At 49.3% G+C, this 23,982-nt stretch overlaps 1 protein-coding gene across 2 annotated transcripts in view; it reads right to left on the reverse strand.

Annotated features, from left to right (window-relative positions):
- Window positions 1-5,822: 5,822 nt before the first annotated feature.
- The window catches only part of LOC145360384 (tolloid-like protein 2), a 186,934-nt gene continuing 168,774 nt past the window's right edge, over window positions 5,823-23,982 (reverse strand). Inside the window, exons 18-21 of one of the 2 annotated variants that reach the window (XM_080215577.1) lie at window positions 23,118-23,245; window positions 17,665-17,878; window positions 15,939-16,189; window positions 5,823-7,225 (exon numbers count right to left, since the gene is read on the reverse strand). In XM_080215577.1, coding sequence (XP_080071703.1) covers window positions 7,091-7,225; window positions 15,939-16,189; window positions 17,665-17,878; window positions 23,118-23,245 — 728 coding nt within the window. In that variant the 3' untranslated portion in view covers window positions 5,823-7,090. The remainder of the gene's footprint in view (window positions 7,226-15,938; window positions 16,190-17,664; window positions 17,879-23,117; window positions 23,246-23,982) is intronic. The other variant, XM_080215578.1, reaches the window with a different exon arrangement.

Here is a 23,982-nt window from a genome sequence, read left to right on the forward strand (position 1 = left end):
GCTCTGAACCTTTCCTCTTGAGCTGTTTCTTGGTAAACGACAGTAAGAACTCTCACAACACCAGGTTTAAAGACCCACAGGTTTATTTGGTAGCACAAACTTTCGGAGCGCTGTTCCTTCATCAGGTGAGGCAGTGCTCCGAAAGCTACCAAATAAACCTGTGGGGCGGCACGGTAGCACAGTGGGTTAGCACTGCTGCTTCACAGCTCCAGGGTCCTGGGTTCGATTCCCGGCTCGGGTCACTGTCTGTGTGGAGTTTGCACATTCTCCTCGTGTCTGCGTGGGTTTCCTCCGGGTGCTCCGGTTTCCTCCCACAGTCCAAAGATGTGCGGGTTAGGTTGATTGGCCAGGCTAAGAAATTGTCCCTTAGTGTCCAGGGATGTGTAGGTTGGAGGGATTAGCGGGTATAATATGTGGGGATATGAGGGTGGGTGGGATTGTGGTCAGTGCAGAGTCAATGGGCCGAAGGGCCTCTTTCTGCACTGTAGGGGTTCTATGATTTAAACCTGTTGGACTTTATCCTGGTGTTGTGAGATTCTAAAGGTGCTTAACCCAGTCCAACACCGGCATCTCCACATCATGGTAAATGAGGTTGCTGTCAGTCTGCTTTATTCTGGGATTTGGACCTGGCGGGAGGTGTCGGGATCTTGTCCTCTCACTGGTGATGAGCTGGGAGGTGGGAAGGGTTGTATTTAGGCAGGCTGGCAGTGTCCTGGGGCCCTCTCCCACATAGATAAGCTGCAGAGCTGGGCTGAGAGGTGGCAAATACAGTTTAATGCTGAGAAGTGTGAAGTGATTCACTTTGGAGGGAGTAACAGGAATACAGAGTACTGGGCTAATGGTAAGATACTTGGTAGTGTGGATGAGCAGAGAGATCTCGGGGTACATGTGCATAGATCCCTGAAAGTTGGCACCCAGGTTGATAAGGTTGTTAAGAAGGCATACGGTGTGGTAGCTTTTATTGGTAGAGGGAATGAATTTCGGAGCCGTGAGGTCATGTTACAACTGTACAAAACTCTGGTGCGGCCGCACTTGGAGTATTGCGTACAGTTCTGGTCGCTGCATTATAGGAAAGATGTGGAGGCATTGGAAAGGGTGCAGAGGAGGTTTACCAGGATGTTGCCTGGTATGGTGGGAAGGTCTTATGAGGAAAGGCTGAGGGACTTGAGGTTATTTTCATTAGAGAGAAGAAGGTTACGAGGTGACCTGATTGAGGCATACAAGATGATCAGAGGGTTAGATAGGGTGGACAGTGAGAGCCTTCTTCCTCGGATGGTGATGGCTAACACGAGGGGACATAGCTTTAAATTGAGGGGTGGTAATTATAGGACGGATGTCAGAGGTAGGTTCTTTACTCAGAGGGTAGTAAGGGCATGGAATGCCCTGCCTGCAGCAGTTGTGGACTCGCCAACTTTAAGGGCATTCAAATGGTCAGTGGATAGGCATGTGGATAACATTGGAATAGTTTAGGTTAGAGGGTCATTAGATTGGTTTCACTGGTCGGCGCAACATCGAGGGCCGAAGGGCCTGTACTGCGCTGGAATGTTCTATGATTCACCTGCCTCCTCTCCCACCCTGCCCCGCTCCCACCCAGCCTCGCCTCTCTTCTCTCCCATCCCGCCCCTCTCCTGCCCTGCCCCGCCCCTCTCCTGCTCTGCCCCGCCCCTCTCCTGCTCTGCCCCGCCCCTCTCCTGCCCCGCCCCACCCCTCTCCTGCTCCGCCCCGCCCCTCTCCTGCTCCGCCCCGCCCCTCTCCTGCTCCACCCTGCCCCTCTCCTGCTCCGCCCCGCCCCTCTCCTGCTCCGCCCCTCTCCTGCTCCGCCCCGCCCCTTTCCTGCTCCACCCCGCCCCTCTCCTGCTCCACCCCGCCCCTCTCCTGCCCCGCCCCGCCCCTCTCCTGCTCCACCCCGCCCCTCTCCTGCTCCACCCCGCCCCTCTCCTGCTCTGCCCCGCCCCTCTCCTGCTCCGCCCCGCCCCTCTCCCACCCCACCCTTGGGACATCCCTTCCTGCAGGGAAATGGCTCAAGGAGGATATGAAACCAGACAAAGGTTGCAGTACAAAAAAGAGGCCATTCAGCCCATCTTGATGGCAGCAGCCAAAGAAAAAAATAGAAAAAAAAGGAAGTAGCCATTTATTTTAATCCCACTGTCCTGCTCTGTGGGTTACAGAACTTTGTCTCAAGATCTCTGTGCTTACAAAGAACAAAAACAGCCCAGGAAACAGGCCCTTCGGCCCAACGAGCCCGCGCCGCCATTTTAACATTACCAGTCCCCCCTCCACCCATGACCCGTGTCTATGCTTATGGCATTCCACATTGAGGGAAACTAATTTAGGGACAATTTGTTACACCAATCAGCCTAAGAGCACATCTTTGGGGTGTGGGAGGAAACCGGAGCACCCGGAGAAAACCCACGCAAGCATGGGGAGAATGTGCAAACTCCCACAGACACTGGCCCGAATCCATGTGTCTGCACAGCTGACAGTGATAGTCACTGAGCTGTCGTGTTGCCCAGCATCTGGTCCAGTTTAAATGTACACTAACGACGTGAAGTACTAGGCTATTCTCGAAACATCCAAGAGCAGCCCTCGTACGACCCATCGCGTGTATGCCCCTCGTTGGACAACAAGGCGGGCCCAATCACCTGTGGATTAAAAGAGAGAAACATCAATACCATGCACGTCCTTATACAAACATTCAAGGGAATCCCCAGAAGCTCAAAAGTAAAACAAGTGAGCCAGAAAATATATCAACTGATTCCCAGGGACCTCCCAAGGCTCCTGAACCTTATTTAAAACAGTCTCCTATATCCCTCCGTCTCCATATAGAGCTCCTCATAGAATCTATTATTAAATTAGAAAGAGTGCAGAAAAGATTTACTGGGATGCTACCAGGACTTGATGGATTGAGTTATAAGGAGAGGTTGGATAGACTGGGACTTTTTTCTCTGGAGCGTAGGAGGCTGAGGGGTGATCTTATAGAGGTCTATAAAATAATGAAGGGCCAGATCAGCTAGATAGTCAATATCTTTTGCCAAAGGTAGGGGAGTCTAAAACTAGAGAGCAGAGGTTTAAGGTGAGAGGGGAGAGATACAGAAGGGTCCAGAGGGGCAATTTTTCACATAGAGGGTGGTGAGTGTCTGGGACAAGCTGCCAGAGGTAGGAGTAGAGGCGGGTACAATTTTGTCCATTAAAAAGCATTTAGACAGAGGGGTAAGATGGGTATAGAGGGATCCGGGCCAAAGGTGGACAACTGGGACTAACTTTGTGGTAAAAACTGGACAGCATGGACAAGTTGGGCCAAAGGGCCTGTTTCCATGCTGTAAACCTCTATGACTCTAGTCATCTATGGCACAGAAGGCCATTCAGCCCCTGGATTCCATGCTGCCCCATGTCGATCAGTATTGCATCACATTCATTAATAAACGCTCTATATATCTTTAATAAATCCTTTACAAAAGCATTTTTTTTTATTTGAATTCCAACAGAAACAAAAAGAGAAAGTATAAATCAAGAACAAAAGCATTTTTGGTAAACTTTGCACCTTTCAGGCACTCTTGCAAACAGCCCCAGGTTTCTCCAATACTTTGTACATTTTAAAGAGGTGACGATGCAATTTCTGGGGGATCTTCTGGCTCTGCAGAACAGTAACAGTGTTGGCTTGGAGCGTTCTATGTTAAACATATTTGCAAAGAACAATTCACTCCTTTACTTACAAGACCAGAATGCAATGACTCGGAGGAATAATGCACCCATCCACACCCCTACAATACTGTTTCTTCTTAGGAATAAATAATAACAGAACATTATTAAACTAGAGTGACCATCTACAACCATCTACTTCCAAATATAGCTTCAAACGTACAGAAGCAGCAAATAGTTCTGCATAATATTTCACTAGGATTAAGGCTCTTTTCCATGCATATATAACGTATTGTGCGAAAAACACCATTCAAACACAACCACCAGCAAGCAGGGAGACCGTGTGAAATTTTACATTTCTGGAAGTCTTAAGCATTTTCCTTTTCAAATAGTTCGTCTGCCGCTTGCTGAAATGTTCTCACCGTATCGCAGACTGATCTGGGGCAAAACATCTGCAACTACTTTTCAATGTACAATTTACTCTCCAACCCGCATTAACATGTTTGAGCAGTCTGTGAGCTTTATTTGTCATTGTGGGCGCAGTAAGAGGTCTCACAACACCAGGTCCAACAGGTTTATTTGGAATCATGAGCTGATGGAGCGCTGCCCCTTCATCAGGTGAGCAGAGAGGTGGGTTCACAAACAAGGCACATATAGACAGAGACTCAACTGCCAGATAATGGTTTTAATTGCGAGTCTTTATAGGTAAATCAAGCCTTTACAAGTATAAACACTGCGAGTGGAGAGAGGGAGAATCACAAGCTAAAGAGATGTGAATTGTTAGTAGGATTTTGCAAGCCCAAGCCAAATGGTGGGGGTTACACGTAGTGTGTGGCATGAACATTATGAGGGGGTTAGCTCATGAAGAGAGGTTGAATAGACTGGGCCTGTACTCATTGGAGTTTAGAAGGCTGAGGGGGGATCTTATAGAGGCTTACAAGATAATGAAGGGGATGGATAGGGTAGAGGTAGAGAGATTCTTCCCACTTAGAAAGGAAAACAGAACTAGGGGGCACAGCCTCAAGATAAGGGGAGGGGGGGTGCAGTTTAGAACAGAGTTGAGGAGGAACTTCTTCACTCAAAGGGTGGTGAATCTCTGGAATTCTCTGCCCGTTGAAGTGGTGGAGGCTGCCTCGCTAAATATATTTAAGTCACGGGTAGATAGGTTTCTGATAGACAAGGGAATTAAGGCTTATGAGGAGAAAGCGGGAAAGTGGAACTGATCCACTTCAGATCAGCCATGATCTTATTGAGTGGCGGGGCAGGCTCGAAGGGCTAGATGGCCGACTCCTGCTCCTATTTCTTATGTTCTTATGTAACCCAAGATCCTGGTTGAGGGCAGCCTCACGCATACGGAACTTGGCTAACAGTTTCTGCTTGTCCAGTACTTCTCTGGAGGGGAGAAGCTTCAACATCTTCTCCGGAGCCTTCAACATGTCACCGATGAAGGTAAACATTTCGCCAAGGCCAACCCCACACTCCCACTACTTGTCTTCAAACAACTGCGCAACAGACCACTGTCCGCAGCAAACTACCCAGCCTTCAGGAGAACAGTGACCACGACACATAGAACATAGAACATAGAACATAGAACATTACAGCGCAGAACAGGCCCTTCGGCCCACGATGTTGCGCCGACCAGTTACAAAAACAATGACCCACTAGCCTATACCAATCCCTTTTCGTCCATAAACCTATCCAGAGATCTCTTAAACGCCCCCAAACTAGACACCACACAACCCTGCCACAGCAACCTCTGCAAGACATGCTGGATCATCGATGGATACTATCAACGGATCATCATGGACCATCACATGTCAGAACATCACCCATCAGGTACACGGTACATACTCATGCGAGTTGGCCAACATTGGTTACCTGATACCCTGCAGGAAATGATGTCCCAAGGCCTGGTATGTTGGTGAGGCCATGCAGACAACAATGGATGGACAATCACCCAGCAGGACACTTCAACAGTCAACGGCGTCCGGCCTTCAATCTTTGGGTAAGTGTTCACCGAGGTGGCCTTCACGACACAGGCCAACGCAAAATCGCCGAGCAGAAACTGATAGCCAAGTTCCACACACGAGGATGGCCTCAACTGGGATCTTGAGTTCATGTCACACCCAGTTCATGTCATGCCGTTTGGCCTGGGTTTGCAAAATCCTACTAACTGTCCTGGCTGGATACAATTCACACCTCTTTAACCTGTAATTATCCCTCTCTCCGCTCCTTTGTACCTGGAAAGACTGGATTACATGAACAGACTCGCATTCCAACCATTCCTCACATTCCAATCTGTTATCAGTTTGCAATTTATTTATTAAGTTTATTTGTTTATCAGTCACAATGAAGTTACTGTGAAAATCCCCTAGTTGCCACATTCCCCCGCCTGTTTGGGTACACAGAGAGAATTTAGCACGGCCAATCCACCTAACCAGCATGTCTTTCAGACTGTGGGAGGAAACCAGAGCACCTGGAGGAAACCCACACAGACATGGGGAGAACATGCGAACTCCACACAGACATTGACCCAAGCCAGGAATTGAACCCAGGTCCCTGGCGCTGTGAGGCAGCAGTGCCAACCACTGCGCCATTGTAACTCCGTCTGTATATGCCATGTTTGTGAAGCCTACTCTACACTCACCTGATGAAGGACCAGCACTCCAAAAGCTCGTGACTCCAAATAAACCTGATGGATTTTAATCTTGCATTGTGAGAAGTCTGACTGTGCCCACGGCATCAGACAAAGTGTTTTAATCTCTCCACCTCAATTTCCTGCGACATTTCAAGTGATGAAGTAAGTATTCCTGGGGAACAGGAACTGAGTGACCTCAATCGAGTGGATATGGAAATGATGTTTCCAACAGTGGGAGAGACTAGAACTCGAAGGCACAACCTCAGAGTGAAGGGATGATCCTTTAAAACCGAGATAAGGAGGAATTTCTTCAGCCAGAGGGTGGTGAATCTGTGGAACTCATTGCCCCAGAGGGCTGAGGAGGCCAGGTCACTGAGTGTCTTTAAGACAGAGATAGATAAGGGTAAGCCCAAGGGTTATGGGGAGAAGAGAGGAGAATGGGGATGAGAATGATATCAGCCACGACTGTGTGGCAGTAGCAGACTCGATGGGCTGAATGGCCTAATTCTGCTCTTATATCTTATGGTATTACAGGACAGGAATACATGGGATGGGAGTAAATAGGATGGGAATTGGATTGTAAGATGTCACAGTGTTTTCTTTCAGTTTCTTTAGAGAGACATTAATTGGATAAACAATCTGTTTTCTGAAATAGTCAGGTCCATAACATCAAAAGTATTTTGAATCCAGAGATTTGTTTCCTGTCCTGATGTAAAACCATCGTTGGCTCTGAGATTCCTCTGGGGCGAAGCTTCCATGGCAACAAATCAGAATGTTCTCCATTTGAGTTCCTTTCTCAGGCTGTTCCGGAGTTTATTTCCTCATGTGTAACTCATCCTGAAATTTTGTGCTGGTGTATCGAGCGTGGAAACCTTTCTTATTGATGGTATCGTCCGTGTGAAATCGAATCATTATCGAGTCTCCTGCTGAATAGATCTCCTCTGGGGGCTGTGGAAACACAAATGAGATTGAGTCGGATTATCCTTACTGAGGTCTAAACTCCGCAAAGCTCACATCCAGAAGGGTTCTTGTTTTGTGCTGGAATCGAGGTCGTGGGGGTGGGTGACAAGACTTTGAATTGAATTGAGTTTGAAGACAAATCCCAGGGCAGAAAGATCCAAACTGTCTCAATTGTTATTCCTGATGAGACCACAGTGGGCATGATGGAATATTCCCCACTTACCTGCATGGAGGAAGTTCCAACAACACTCAAGAACCTCAACACCGTCCAGAACAAAGCAACCATTTATTTAGCATCCCACCCCCTACAATAAACATTCACTCCCTCCACCACCAACGGACAGTGCCAGCCGTGTGCACCATCTACAAGATGCACTGCGCCAACTCACTAAGGCTCCTTAGGCAGCGCCTTCCAAACCCATGACCACTACCAGCTACAAGGCCAAGGGCAGCAGACACCACCAGTCGGAGGTTCCCTCCAAGTCACTCACCATCCTAACTTGGGCGGCACAGTGACACAGTGGGTTAGCACTGCTGCCTCACAGCGCCAGGGACCCAGGTTCGATTCCCTGCTCGGGTCACTGTCTGTGTGGAGTTTGCACGTTCTCCCCGTGTCTGCGTGGGTTTCCTCCGGATGCTCCCGTTTCTTCCCACATTCTGATTAGGTGCATTGGCCCTGCTAAATTCTCCCTCAGTGTACCCAAACAGGTGCTAGAATGTGGTGACTGGGGGAATTTCGCAGTAACTTCATTGCAGTGTTAATGTAAGCCTTACTTGTGATTAATAAATAAACTTTACTCTAAAATATATCGGCCGTTCCTTCACTGGGTCATAACCCTCGAATTCCCTCGCTAACAGCACTGTGGGTGTACCTACCCCTCACGGGACTGCAGCGGTTCAAGGAAGTGGCTCCCCACCGCATTCTCGAGGGGCAATTAGGGATGGGCAATAAATGCTGGCCCAACCAGCGATGTCTACATCCCATAAATGAATAATAGAATATGTTGGCTCGATTCTCTCTCTACAGATGCTGTCAGGGCTGAGATTTTCCAGCATTTTGTTTTTGTGTCTCTCCTGCAACATCCTCATCAGAATCAATAACTACTTTTTAAAAATTATATTCCCAACTTTCCTGAAACGCAAGACAGGAAGCACAATTAGTCAGCCAATCACTGCAGCCAGCCAGAGGAAAGGGAAATTGGTCATTGGCTCTGTGTGTTACAATGCAACCAATGGTAAGATGCTGTGGTGGTCAGCTGACCAGCTGAGCCGGTATAAACAGGAAGTGGCTGGAGGTTGTGGGGGTGTGTTTATTGGTTGTATGTTGGTTAAGAGGGGGGAGGTGATAGCTTAGTGGTATTATCGCTGGACTATTAACCCAGAAACTCCGAATGTTCTGGGGACCCGGGTTTGAATCCCACCACGGCAGATGGTGGAATTAAGAATCTACTGATGACCATGAAACCATTGTCGGAAAAACCCGTCTCATTCACTAATGCCCTTTAGGGAAGGAAATCTGTCATCATTACCTGGTCTGGCCTACATGTAACTCCAGAACCACAGCAATGTGGTTGACTCCCAACACTCTGTCCTCTGAAATGGCCAAGACACAGTTCAGGGGCAACTAGAGATGGGCAGTTAATGCTGGCCAGTGATACCCATGAGCCACGAATGAATAAATAAAAGGGTGAACATTCGTAACAGAGGAAAACCCTTCGCTGCTTGGTGTTTGTATAATAGAAACTCTACGGTGCAAAAGGAGGCTACTCAGCCCATTGAGTCTGCACTGACAACAATCCCCCCCAGGCCCTATCCCCACTTAGTTACCCTGCTAATTCCGCTAACCTTTCACATCCTGGAACACTAAGGGTTAATTTAGCATGTCCACTCAACCTAACCTGTACGTTTTTGGATCATCAACATGGATGATCATCGACACCATCCACCAGGTACACGGTAAATACTCGGCCAACGTTGTCTACCTGATACGTTGCAGGAAAGGATGTCCCGAAGCAAGGTACATTGGGGAGACCATGCTGACGCTACAACAACGGATGAACGAACATCGCTTGACAATCATCAGGCAAGACTGTTCCCTTCCTGTTGGTGAACACTTCAGTGGTCACGGGCATTCAGCCTCTGACCTTCGGGTAAGCATTCTCCAAGGCGGCCTTCACAACACACGACAGCGCAGAGTCACTGAGCAGAGACTGATAGCCAAGTTCCGCACACATGAGGACGGTCTCAACCAGGATCTTGGGTTCATGTCGCACTATCTGTAACCCCCGTGACTTGCCTGGGTTTGCAAAACCTCACTTACTGTACTGTCTGGAGACAATACACATCTCTTTAAACTGTGATCAGTGCTCCTTCCACTCACATTGTCGGCCACTTTAGGACTTGAACAGCAGGTTAGGTGTAAAGATTCACATTCTAATCAGTAATCTCTAAACTGTCTGTGCTTTATATGCTCTGTCTGAGGCCAGAACTCTCCATTCACCTGATGAAGAGGGAAACCTCGAAAGCTAGTGAGTTTACTATCAAATAAATCGGTTGGACCTGGTGTTGTCAGACTTTTTACTGCGTTTTTGGACTGTGGGAGGAAATCGGAGCACCCAGAGGAAACTCACACAGACACGGGGAGAACGTGCAAACTCCACACATTCAGTGACCTGAGCTGGGAATCGAACCCAGGTCTCTGACACTGTGAGGCAGCAGTGCTAACCCACTGTGCCACCCTTTTTTAAAGAGAAGAACCCGATGCTGCTTGGTGTTTGGTTTGTAAGGCTTGAAGAGGTGCGTCAGACTCAGCACTCGACCAGGGCATCGTTTGATTGTCCCCATGCCTTTTTGGACATTAAACCATAACGGCGGTGGTAGCCAGAGAGGTTTACAGCATGGAAACAGGCCCTTCAGCCCAACTTGTCCATGCTGCCCAGTTTTTATCATTAAGTTAGTCCCAATTGCCCACATTTGACCCATATCCCTCCATACCTATAGCATCCCTATAGTGCAGGAGGCCATTTGGCCCATCGAATCTACACCGATAACAATCCCACCTAGGCCCTATCCCCATAACCCCATATATTTACCCCACTAATCCCTCTAACCTCAGCATCCTGGGACACTAAGGGGCAATTTAACATGACCAATCCACCTAACCAGCACATCTTTCAGACTATGGGAGGAAAGTGGAGCACCCGGAGGAAACCCACGCAGACTCGGGGAGAATGTGCAAACTCCACACAGACAGTGACCCAAGCCGGGAATCGAACCCGGGTCCCTGGTGCTATGAGGCAGCAGTGCTAACCACTGTGCCATTATGCTGCCATTCTTACCCAAGTAACTGTCTAAATGCTTTTTAAAAGACGAAATTGTACCCGCTTCTCCTACCACCTCTGGCAGTTCATTCCAGACATTTACCACCCTCTGTGTGAAAAAATTGACTCTCTGGACAATTTTGTATCTCTCCCCTCTCACCTTAAACCTCTGCCCTCTAGTTTTAGACTCCCCTACCTTTGGGGAAAAGATATTGACTGTCTAGCTGATCTGTGCCCCTCATTATTTTATAGACCTCTATAAGATCACCCCTCAGCCTCCTACACTCCAGAGGGAAAAGTCTCAGTCTATCCAGCCTCTCCTTATAACTCAATCCATCAAGTCCTGGTAGCATCCTAGTAAATCTTTTCTGCACTCTCTCTAGTTTAGTTCTAGTTTACAGGTAACATCATCAAAATTTTTTGGGGAAACAATCATTCCCCCTCCACTCGGATTGGAGTGCCCAGAGCAGAGGGTTCAATGGGAGGTCAGCTGTGTACCAGACCAAATGGTCCCTAAACAGAGACAGTTACACTAATAACAGACATGATGCTGAAACCGGATAACACCGATCTGATATTGAGGATGGAATACGAACATGGAAGGGTGATAAAAGACGTTTAAATTGAAGGAATGGTAAAGGGATTGTGAATTGCTGTTTTCAATGTGATTCCCCCGTATCACGACATAGTGAATGGTCCAAAACCTTGTCTTTGAAACCACACGTGAAACAGAATATATAGAAACCAACGCCGATGAAGATAAGGGCCATGAAGGCATCATTTTGGTCACAGAAAAATTGAGCCCAAAGATGAGGTGCTGAAGATAGACTCTTTTAACTGTGCAGTGTTAGATAGTGGATGTACAAAGATTGGCAAAGATTGGCTAAATTGCTATTTAAGGTCCCTTAATCAGATTGCATTAGCGTGAGTGCTGCATCCGGAAAATTTATTCCAAATAGTGGGGAATTATAGCCTGTACCAATTGGAAAATGGGAGGAACCCACAAGTACCATCAGTGTTGACGGACACTCCTCCGACATTAGAAGGGATAAGCATCAGCTTCATTTTCTCCACATCTCTGGAGACCGTACATGCCGAGAGAAATGATATGGAGATGCCGGCTTTGGACTGGGCACAGTAAGAAGGAGCAGCGCTCCAAAAGCTCGTGATTCCAAATAAACCTGTTGGACTTTAACCTAGTGTTGTGAGACTCCTTACTGTGCAGGAAGAAAGGCCTTTATGAAGGCCGAGGTTTCGGAATGGATACAACGAGCCCCAAGGCATCGTATAAGACCATCGGGGGTACATTTTGGAAAAGGTGATATGGTCTAATATAAAAGAGAGGGCCTAAAACATGAGAGGTTCCCAGGAAAAGGCCTGGGTGGGATACTGTACTGGAGGATTGGTGCAGGCCCCATAGGCCGAATGGCCTCGTTCTGCACAGTAGGGATTCTATGATGAAAGAATGGAAAGGGTCAGATGAAGTGTTAGGGATGGATGGCAAGGTAGTTTCACACCAACATGGTAACCGGACAGAGTGAGCCCCACCCTTCAGGGTCACTGGGAATCGATCATGAATTTGGAACATCTAAGCAAGGTACAGAAATACAACCACCTCATGCTTAAAACTCTTTTTAATATAATCTCCACTTCCTCCAGTTCAATGTAGAATGAATTTCATTCCCACAAGTTTTAGAACTGCAGGTGCAAAGGGTGTAGAAGAGAGCCTGGAGGCTACGCTTCCACTCGAGAGGAGCATCGATATTATATGGATGAAGAAAGTAGGTCAACTCACTCCTGAAGCAATTATGACGATCGGACAGCTAAAAGCGAGAGGGAATCTGATGATCAGCTCCGTACCGGTCAGGCAGGAGGTGAAGCCGTTACTTCAAAGGTTCAGCTTTCCAAAGTAGGTACATACATACCCAAAGGGTCAAGAGAGTGGGGAATGCCAATGTAATCGGGAGAGCAGGAGAAACTTCAGGAAAATATAAACATTGGCTCAACAGCAAAAAAGTGAAAGCTACAGATTGGGGAAATGGGGTGAAAAGGTGGAAGCCAAAAAAGCGAGATTAAATTCTGAGGATGGGTCAACGAGCCCAGGAAAATGTCCCATATCTGAGGCTGACGTTGTGTGAGCAGAGACAGAGGTCTGGTAGCAGTGACACTGACACATCAGTGGAGGCCAGAGTTTAATGAGGAAGGCTAGGAATGAGAGCAGTGACAGTAATAGGAGTAGAACCATCCCCCCCATGATAGGGAAGGTTTGGTGGCTGCCAATAAAATGGAGGTGATGGAAGTAAGAGAGGCTAAACAAAGAGAATTGGACGGTTGGGAAGAGTTTGGGGAGTACACCGAGATACCAGACGAGAGGCAGCCTGCTCTGTCCCATCAATGGGTTTGCACACAGGAGATTTTGCAAGATGGGACGTACAAAGCAAAGGCCAGTTTAGTATCCTGGGGATGTGAGAGACACTTGGAAGGGAGAGATATTAGTGTTCATTCACCCACAGTGGGGAAAGCAACACTGAAATGTTTTTGCCATTCTAGCCGATTGGGATTCAATACATATCAAAGCTGCAACTCTACATTGCACAACATTGCAAAGAAAAGGCATTACAATTCTCCCAAACAAATCCTAAGTGCTGCACTTGTGTGAAAAATCCCGTGTGTTTGCTCAGTGGGAATTTCAAAATGAATCTCCCACTCTGTGCACTGCAGAGTTCCCTAACATAAATCCCATTGGAAAGCCAGGGCCTACTCCCGCTGGAGAGGCTGGCTGAGTGTGCGCCACTGCACGTGCGCCGAGATCCGTGCATGCGCAGTGGCCCGGTATTGCCGGCCCCCCGATCACTGGCCAGCCCCGTGCCCCCGCATCACTGGCACTCTGAACACCCCCATGGCCTGATCGCTGGCCCCCCCCCGGCCCCCGAACATGCCCAGGCCAACCTCAATCCCTCTCCCGCCCACAGCCCACCTCGATGTTCCCTCCACCCCCACCACCAGCAGCCTCGATCTCCCGATTCTCTCCCCCATCAGCAGCCCTGATTTCCCCCCCCTCCAGCAGTCCTGCCCCCCGCATTAGGCCCCGCCCTCATTAAGTCATGCCCCTTTGGCACTGCCCATTATTCGGTCGGCAGTCCCAAGGTGCTCCCTGGGCATTGGTACTTTGATCCTTGAGCAGTGCCAGGGAGCCCAGGCTGGCACTGTCAATGTGGCAATGCCCAGCGGGCACCCCCCCCAACCCTCCGCGCCCCCTCCCGCCCCCCCACCCTTTGGGCCTTGATGAGCCCCTTCACTCCAGTGGGGTCGGGTCACCAGCTCCCCCCAAATGAACCATTCTGGCCAGTGGGTGGGGGGAAGGTTCGCAGGCCTGGAGATTTCAATCCCGGACCCGCTAGTGGGATTTAAATTGGATGGAAATTAGTCCTTGCATAAATTATTCAGCTCGCCCTGGTTTCCGGTGCAGAGCTGAGAGAACCGGAGATTCAGCGCTGGGAGATGGGCAGAGGCCATGGCGCCCAAAGGAGAGCCCACCAAACGGGATCCGCTACAGTCACCCGACCCACTACATTACTAAAAACAGCGAGCTGGGAGAATTACCCCCAGAAGGATAGATACATCTTTGAACAGTAAAGGAATTAAGGGTTATGGCGAGCGAGTGAAGCTGAGTCCATGAAAAGATCAGCCATGATCAGGCCAAAGATGTGCGGGTTGGGTTGATTGGGTGTGCTAAAAATTGCCCTTAGTGTCCTGAGATGTGTGGGTTAGAGGGATTAGTGGGTAAATATGTAGGGATATGAGGGTAGGGCCTGGGTGGGATTGTGGTCAGTACAGACTCGATGGGTTGAATGGTCTCTTTCTGTACTGTAGGGTTTCTATGATTCTAACTGAGTGGTGGAGCAGGCTCGAGGGGTCAGATAGCCTACTCCTGCTCCTAGTTCTCATGTCCTTTAAAGAGGCAAGTAATACACAGGGAGAGTTGTGGAGACTAATTGGTACGGACGATAAACCCCCACCATTTGTTATGAATTGTACCGCAAATGCGTGATGCATCAGGGGTTTGGTATTTCTCTGTACGATCTGTGTTGCTGGAAACTGGCTGTGTCCAGTTAAAACGTTCTACTGGAAAGCTGAAGGAAAACTGGCCGGAGTTTTTGTGATGCATTTTGATGCCTTTCTATGGGGTGGCAGAGAAGAATCGGTAAAGAGGGTAATTAATAGGTTAAAGACAGAATTTAAAGCGGGCAGTCAAGCAGCTGGTGCTTTTCGATATCTTGGTTTTGATATCTGATAAAGCAAAGAACAAAGAACAACACAGCACAGGAAACAGGCCCTTCGGCCCAACGAGCCCGCGCCGCCATTTAAACATTGTGAGTGCCCTCCTCTACCAATGACCTTTGTCTACACCATAACCAGATTGAGGGACGCCTAATCCGGGGTAACGATGATTCAACAGGGATAGAAATCATAGAACCCTACAGTGCAGAAAGAGGCCCTTCGGCCCATCGAGTCTGCACTCACCACAATCCCACCCAGGCCCTAGCCCCCATATCCCTACATATTATACCCACTAATCTCTCTAATCTACACATCTCAGGACACTAAGGGGCAATTTCTTAGCACGGCCAATCAACCTAACCCACACATCTTGGGATATCTAGAGAGCGTTGATCCCATTCCCATCACCAGAGAAAGGGCGATGGGAAAAGAGGAACCTGTTAACAGAAAAGAAACTGAATTATTGAAGAGTATGATAGGACAGCTAAATTGGCTGTGCACACAGATAAGGTGGGGTGGGAGCTATAACGTCCTCAAGCTAAATGTTGACGCACGCTTCTGTCTGAGGCTAATAAAATATTTAAAAAACTGAAACTAGAGGAAAATTAGAAAACCGGAAGATATGGAATTGGTCGTGTTTAGTGATGCTTCACATGCCAATCTACCAGATGGATGTTCGAGCGGTGCTGGAGTCATAATATTCCTGGTAAGGAAGGAAGGGAAATGTTACCCATTGGCCTGGGAAGCAAAGAAAATAAAAATATTGGTGGCTGAAACCCGAGTGTTGGATATGGGGATATATTTGCCAGACACATTAACAATAATTTTTGATGGCCAACCGGATAAGGACGTACCAGTTGAGTGTTACGTGGACAATGGGTCTTTATGGGATAATGTTCACTCAATTAAAAAGTGTAGCGGAGAAGCGACTGAGAATTGATTTGGTCAGAATTAAACAAACGCTGGAATACAGGAGGTTTAACAGCTGAGGGCCACGCGTCTCAGTATCTCAGCGTCTCAGAGATCATTCAGACATTGAGGAGGAAGTACATTTCCTCTCTTTTCAAACTGATTGTTCCCGGTCATTTCTGCAGCCTTACCCCTGATCCACAGAATCTGCCCAGCCTTGGGGCGACGCTATCGTGACCATCGTAGATCTCCATGTAATCGTATCCACAGTCTGCCTCTTCCTCGATCTCAAACATCTGGAATATCAGCTCCACCCCGTAGCCATCCTCTGCCACAATCACCCAGTCACAGTGCGCCTGCCCTGGGTAAGTATTGTCTCCGAACTGTGCGTGCGAGTACAGATGTTTCGTTCTGACTTCCGCTTTGAGTTGTCCCCCACACTCTGAAAAATCGGGAATAGATCGAGTAAAGTTCAGGGCAGCACTCTACTTACTGAGGGAGTCCAAGAGAATCATCATCCCTTCAGCCTTTTGTAAATGCCGGGCTCATTGCTGTTGGTGCTGTGAACTTTGCCCATCCTGAAGGCTGGAACAGCAAATACTCACAGCTCAGCTTAAAACTCGGTCCAATTAATGGGTAGATCCAATTTCAGAAGAACACGGCCACCCTGGGGTGAGTCTTTCCGCTGGATTCAAAATGTATCCCAGTTCTGTTAGCAGATGCTGAGAAACATTGAGAACATTGCCCAAACCAGGAGAGCTCACACTGTACCAGGGTCCGAAACTCTCCTCCCCTTTCTCACAAACACCTTGGTGACGTTGCGATAGTTACGTTGGGCAGGGATGCTGTTTACGTTAAGTATCTCAATGCAGGCTGGCTCTGAAAGGCTCCCGTATCATCAAATGGGCAGAACTCAGCATCCCAGGGGGCCAGATATCTAACCCCAAATTCTGCAGCATTGGAGGCAGAGGCAGGCTGAGAGAGATTAGAATGAGATTGTGACGACAGAAGGGTGGAGGGAGCGAGTGTAGGAAGGAGCGAGTGACTTGAACTATCCAAAGGGAGCGGGTGATGCTCAGGGAGTGTGAGTTGGTCTTTGGAGTGAGAGATCCATGACTGATTTAGGAAATGATGTGGAGCCCCACGACTTGCCTGGGTTTGCAAAATCTCACTAACTGTCCCGTCTGGAGACAATACACATCCCTTTAACCTGTGCTTAACCCTCTCTCCACTCACATTGTCTGTACCTTTAAGACTTGATTACCTGTAAAGACTCGCATTCCAACCATTATTTTGTAAATTGAGTTTGTGTCTTTATATACCCTGTTTGTGAACAGAACTCCCACTCACCTGACGAAGGGGCAGCGCTCCGAAAGCTAGTGGCTTTTGCTACCAAATAAACCTGTTGGGCTTTAGCCTGGTGTTGTGAGACTTCTTACTGATTTAGGAAACTCATGGAAAAAGATTAAAGTTTATCAATGAGAGAACAATTTATTGGGGAGGCAATGGTCTAGTGGTATCATCACTAGATTATTAATCTCAGCTAATGTTCTGGGGACCCCAGTTTCGAATTCCACCACAGCAGATGGTGGAATTTGAACAATAAAAAATATCTGGAATTAAGAATCTACTGGTGGCCATTGTTAATTGTTGGAAAAACCCACTGATCACTGTTCATTGATAGCCTTTAGGGGAGAAAATCTGCTGTCCTGACCCAGTCTGGCCTACACGTAACTCCAGAGCCACAGCAATGTGGTTGACTCTCAACTGCCCTCAGGCAATTAGGGATGGGCAATAAATACTGACCAGGCCAGCGACACCCGTGTCCCACGAATGAATAACAAAACAAATTTGACAGACCCTCTCATGAGCGATAATGTCTGTTTGAGAGAAGCGAGCTCCACGTTTTGCTCTCACCTGTGCTGTGTTTAGCTTGAAAACCTTTCCTCTGGACAGATGCATCAGATCGGAATTTGACGAATATTTGATTCCCTGTGCTGACTACAGGTTCCGGTTTGCGGCTCCCACAGAACCTGCCCAAAATCGGCACCTTCTCATTGGATCCATCGTAAATCTCCACATTATCATAAATACATTCCTGATGCTGTTCAATCTCAAACTCACTGAAAGCCTATTGGGTAAAGAGTTCCAGAGGTTAGCACAGCAACGCATGAGAGAAAAACTCAGCCCAGTTCCCTGAGTGAAAGGTTCCTTCTAATCTCAAATCTATCTTCAAACCGTGATCCCCTCCTGCCAACTACGTCAAACTTCCCAAAACATCTTGCCCATTGGATTGCCCAACATTTCAGAGCTAAGAATCCAAGGAGCTGGGAGGGTTGGAGGGTCACTCCAGCGCACACAAGGCTCTGTCTTTTGCAGACAGAAGGAGCATGTCTACAGATTGAGTCTTTTTCAACTAAACAAAAGCCTGGTGAACGGGCAGCCATTCCCTGAGTCATGTCCCATGACAACGCCTTGACCAATCATGGTCAGCCAGCCTGGTTTGAATTTAAACAAAAGCTTGGCAGTTAACTGTCCTCTGTTGCATTCTCCTTCGCAACGCCTCTACCAATCAGATTCCACTTGTCAACCAACCAGTATTCTCTTCCCAAAGTTTTGACAGCAAATCTCTTTTATTCAGCAAAATGTTAATTAATGTCAGACTCACACAGCCAGCCAGGGAGATCTTTATCCCAGCTGAAGGGATGGCAGAGTAATGTGTTCACTCACAGCAGCACCAAGCTCGCAACACCAGCACCAATGGCAATGGATTCTTAAGGGGTTTGACAGAGTAAATACTGAGAGGATGTTGCCCCGTCACGGGAGAGTCACCTCTCAGCTCGAAGGTTTAATTCCCCTCCCAAGTGACCTGAGCACCTCAGTGTACCAAGCGGGGGAGTGCCGCACTGTCACCGGGGGGAGTGCCGCACTGTCACCGGGGGGAGTGCAGCACTGTCACCGGGGGGGGGAAGTGCAGCACTGTCACCGGGGGGGGAAGTGCAGCACTGTCACCGGGGGGAGTGCCGCACTGTCACCGGGGGGAGTACCACACTATCACCAAGGGGAGTGCCACACTGTCACCGGGGGGAGTGCCACACTATCACCAAGGGGAGTGCCACACTGTCACCGGGGGGAGTGCCACACTATCACCAAGGGGAGTGCCGCACTGTCACCGGGGGGAGTGCCACACTATCACCAAGGGGAGTGCCACACTGTCACCGGGGGGAGTGCCACACTGTTGCCGGGTGGAGGGAGTGCCGCACTGTCACTGGGGGGAGGAGGGGTGGGGGAGTGCCATACTGACACCGGGGTGGGGGGAGGGGTGCCGCACTGTCACCGGGGTGGGGGGGGGGGGGAGTGCGGCACTGTCATGGGGGGGAGTGCGGCACTGTCACGGGGGGGGAGTGCCGCACTGTCACCGGGGTGGGGGGGGGGGGGGGGGGGGGGGAGTGCGGCACTGTCATGGGGGGGAGTGCGGCACTGTCACGGGGGGGGGAGTGCCGCACTGTCACCGGGGGGGGAGTGCGGCACTGTCACGGGGGGGGGGGGGGGAGTGCGGCACTGTCACGGGGGGGGGGGAGTGCGGCACAGTCACCGGGGGGGGGGGGAGTGCCGCACTAACACCAGGGGGGAAAGCTGCACTCTCGGAGGGGGGGGGGGGGGTGGGGGGGGTGCCGCACTGTCACCGGAGGAGTGCTGTTTTTCAGACGGGATATTAATGTGTAAGAGATTCTGTGGCTTTATTTGAGCATCAGGGCATTCCTGACCACCATTAGGAATTGTATCGGGTGAAGTAGCAGGCCGTTCGGCCCACTGTGTCTGTACTGGCTCTCCAAATGAGTGCCATGACTTAGTGCCACACCTCCAGGCAGAACATTCCAGACCCTAACCACTCACTGGTTTTCCTCACATCACGTTTGCTTCTTTTGTAAATCAGTGTAAACGCTGGCCCTCTCGCTCTCGATCATAAGAACATAAGAAATAGGAGCAGGAGTAGGCCATCTAGCCCTTCGAGCCTGCCCCGCCATTCAATAAGATCATGGCTGATCTGTTGTGGCTCAGTTCCACTTTCCCGCCCTCTCCCCATAACCCTTAATCCCCTCTCTTATCAAAAACCCATCAACCCGCGTCTTAAAAATATTTAGCGAGGCAGCCTCCACCACTTCAACGGGCAGAGAATTCCAGAGATTCACCACCCTTTGAGTGAAGAAGTTCCTCCTCAACTCCGTTCTAAACCGCCTCCCCTTTATCTTGAGGCTGTGCCCCCTAGTCCTACTGTCTTTTTTGAGCGGGAAGAGTCTCTCCACCTCTATCCTATCCATCCCATTCATCATCTTATACGTCTCAATGAGATCTCCCCTCATTCTTCTAAACTCTAGCGAGTACAAGCCTAGTTTATTCAGCCTCTCCTCATAGCTCAACCCCCTCAACTCTGGTATCAGCCTAGTAAACCTCCTCTGCACTCCCTCCAGGGCCAAAATATCCTTGCGCAGGTGCGGCGCCCAAAACTGCACACAGTACTCCAGCTGCGGCCTCACCAATGCCCTATACAGCTGCAGCAAGACCTCCCTACTTTTATATTCAATCCCCCTCGCTATGAAGGCCAGCATCCCATTCGCCTTCCTGACCACCTGCTGCACCTGCAAGCTGGGTTTTTGCGACTCATGCACAAGGACCCCGAGGTCCCTCTGCACCGTCGCCTGCTGCAGTTTTTCGCCATGTAAGTCATAGTCCTTCCTACCATTCTTCCTACCAAAGTGGACCACCTCACACTTGCCAACATTAAATTCCATTTGCCATTTCCTGGCCCATTCGCCCAGCCTATCTAGATCCTTCTGCAGACTCTCCACACCCTCCGCACAATTTGCCTTTCCCCCAATCTTGGTGTCATCAGCAAATTTCGACACCATACACTCGGTTCCCTCCTCCAGATCATCTATATAAATGGTAAATAGCTGAGGCCCCAGCACCGACCCCTGGGGCACCCCACTAGTCACCAACCGCCAATCCGAATAGCACCCATTGACCCCCACTCTCTGCCTCCTATTTGACAACCAATCCTCTATCCACGCTAACACCCTACCCCCAACTCCATGTCCCCTGACCTTCTGCAATAACCTCTTGTGAGGTACCTTGTCAAACGCCTTCTGAAAATCCAGAAAGACCACATCCACCGGCGATCCTTTTACGAGCGGGTAGGTTTCTCCCTCTGCCCAGCTCCCTCTCTCCAAATCAACATTAAAGCAGATCATTGGGTCATTATCACACCATGGGATCTTGCTATGTACTTACTGGCTGCCCCATTGCCCACATTAGGGATCACTTTCTCAAAAAGGTTTTATTGAACAGAACAGCACAATAGGAGACCATTCAGCCCACTGGGTTCGTGTTAGCCCTTTTGCAGTTCGATCAACCTCCCGATCTCTCACTCTATTCCAGAAAGACAATTTCTCCTTCAGGTTTGTGTTGTTGTGGAAAGTTTTTACCCAATCTGTGTTGACCGCACTCTCAGAGGGGTCCCAAATCCTAACCAATTGCATGGGCTGAAATACTGGCCATAAACAAGCTGCCCCGTTAACTGTGGGAATGACGGGTTTAGGCCCCGCCCCTCCAGCTGGCTGACTGACCCTCACTGAAATTAAACAGAGCCGTTAAATCCAGCGAGAGAAAGATGTCCGCAAAGCCGGCCTGTTTCACACAGCTTTCGTCACCCGATCCAGCACCCTGCACCATTTTCATACAATCCCTACAGCACACAAGGAGGCCATTCGACCCATCGAGTATGTACTGACTCCCTGACAGAGCACCCAATCGCAATCCCCATAACCCCATGTATTTACCCTGCTAATGCCCCGATCTTTGGGAGGAAACCAGAGGAAACCCACGCAGACACGAGGAGAATGTGCAGACTCCACACAGACAGTTAGAGTCAAATTTATCACAGCGGCATTCCCAATGTTCAATATCAGAATTCCCGTTCGTGTCACTGGCGGGGAATGGTGGAGGGAGGAGGGGAGGGCAGTGGGAAAGGATCTTGATGTGATCCCTACTGGCATAACCCACAGTTTCAGCCTCTCGCGAGGTTTTCCGCTCCGTCACCGCAGAAGGGGAGCAGAGATCCAGGCCAATGTGTCTCCAATTAACAACCTAGTTGGCTGCAAAGCATTTTGGGTCACCCTGAAGTTGTGAAAGGTGCTATTTAAATGCAAAACATTGAATCGAGTTAAACAAAACCAGATGCACTCCAGAGACTCACCGAGGTTCCTCAGACAGCACCTTCCAAACACATAGAACATAGAACACTACAGCACAAACAGGCCCTTCAGCCCACAAGTTGCGCCGGTCATATCCATACCTACCAGGCCATAGAACTATCTGTAACTCCCAATCCCATTAAATCCCATATACTCATCCAGGAGTCTCTTAAAAGACCCCAGCGAGTTCGCCTCCACCATCACCAATGGCAGCCGATTCCACTCACTCACCACCCTCTGAGTGAAAAACTTACCCCCTGACATCTCCTCTGTACCTGCTCCCCAGCACCTTAAACCTGTGTCCTCTCGTAGCGACCATTTCAGCCCTGGGAAATAGCCTCCGAGAATCCACCCTATCTATTCCTCTCAACATTTTATAAACCTCTATCAGGTCACCTCTCAACCTTCGTCTCTCCAGGGAGAAGAGTCCCAGCTCTCTCAACCTATCCTCATAAGGCATGCCTCCCAATCCAGGCAACATCCTTGTAAATCTCCTCTGCACCCTCTCAATAGCTTCCACATCCTTCCTGTAGTGAGGCGAACAGAACTGCGCACAGTACTCCAAGTGGGGTCAGACAAGGGTCTTATAAAGTTGCAGCATTATCTCCCGACTCCTAAACTCAATCCCTCGATTAATGAAGGCCAGTACACCATATGCCTTCTTGACCACATCCTCCACCTGCGAGGCCGATTTAAGAGTCCTATGGACCCGGACCCCAAGATCCTTCTGCTCCTCAACACAGCTAAGACTCCTACCCTTGATATTGTACTCCTTCATGACCACTTCCACCTAGAAGAAAGGGCAGCAGATACCTGGGAACACCACCAGCTGGAGGTTCCCCTCCGAGTCACTCACCATTCCGACTTGGAAACATATCGCTGTTCCTTCACTATCACTGAGTCAAAATCCGGGAACTCCCTCCCTAACAGCACTGTGGGTGTACTTACACCTCAGGGACCGCAGCAGTTCAAGAAGGCAGTTCACCACCACCTTCTCAAGGGGCAATTAGGGGTGGGCACTGATACAGATATACCCTGAATTAATTTTATAAAGGCCTTCTCTCTAATTCACATCCGGAGTTGAAAGGCAGTTCAGCATCAACTGGAGCCACTTACCAGCTTGACTCTGTGTCCAGAGGTGGTAGAGATGAGCCAGGTACACTCCTTGCGACTGGGGTACTTGTGGGGCCAGTTTGGGCTGGTGATCATTCCCTCCACGCTGTTTATTTTGTGCTCACAGCCGGCTGTAAGGGAAACAGTACAAGGGTTTGGATGAAAATCATACAGGCGCTATCTAAATGCAATCCAGAACTTCAACAATCGAGCACAGCAGAGTGAGACGGACAGTTTCCTGTCACTGTGCGATCAGCAATCTCTCCTACCTCCCAAACTCCTCAGCAGAGTGTCAACGATACACTCCCTCACACACACACTCACACACCCCCTCACACACCCCCTCACTCACACACCCCCTCACTCACACACACACACTCACTCACACACTCTGACACACACTCACACACACGCTCACTCACACACACACACACACACACACTCTCACACACACACACACTCACTCACACACACACTCACTCACTCACACGCACACACACTCACTCACACACACACACACTCACTCACACACACACTCACTCACTCACATGCACACACACTCACTCACACACACACTCACTCACTCACACGCACACACACTCACTCACACACACACTCACACTCTCACACACACACACACTCACTCACACGCACACACACTCACTCACACACACACTCACACTCCCACACACACTCTCACACAGTCTCACACACAGTCTCACACACACACTCACTCACACACACACTTACACACACACTCACTCACACACACACTCACACTCTCACACACACACACACTCACTCACACGCACACACACTCACTCACACACACACTCACACTCTCACACACACACACTCACTCACACGC

Source organism: Carcharhinus amblyrhynchos, chromosome 31, assembly GCF_965287045.1.
Source record: "Carcharhinus amblyrhynchos chromosome 31, sCarAmb.v2.hapA, whole genome shotgun sequence".
In the NCBI taxonomy this organism is placed as follows: Eukaryota; Metazoa; Chordata; class Chondrichthyes; order Carcharhiniformes; family Carcharhinidae; genus Carcharhinus; species Carcharhinus amblyrhynchos.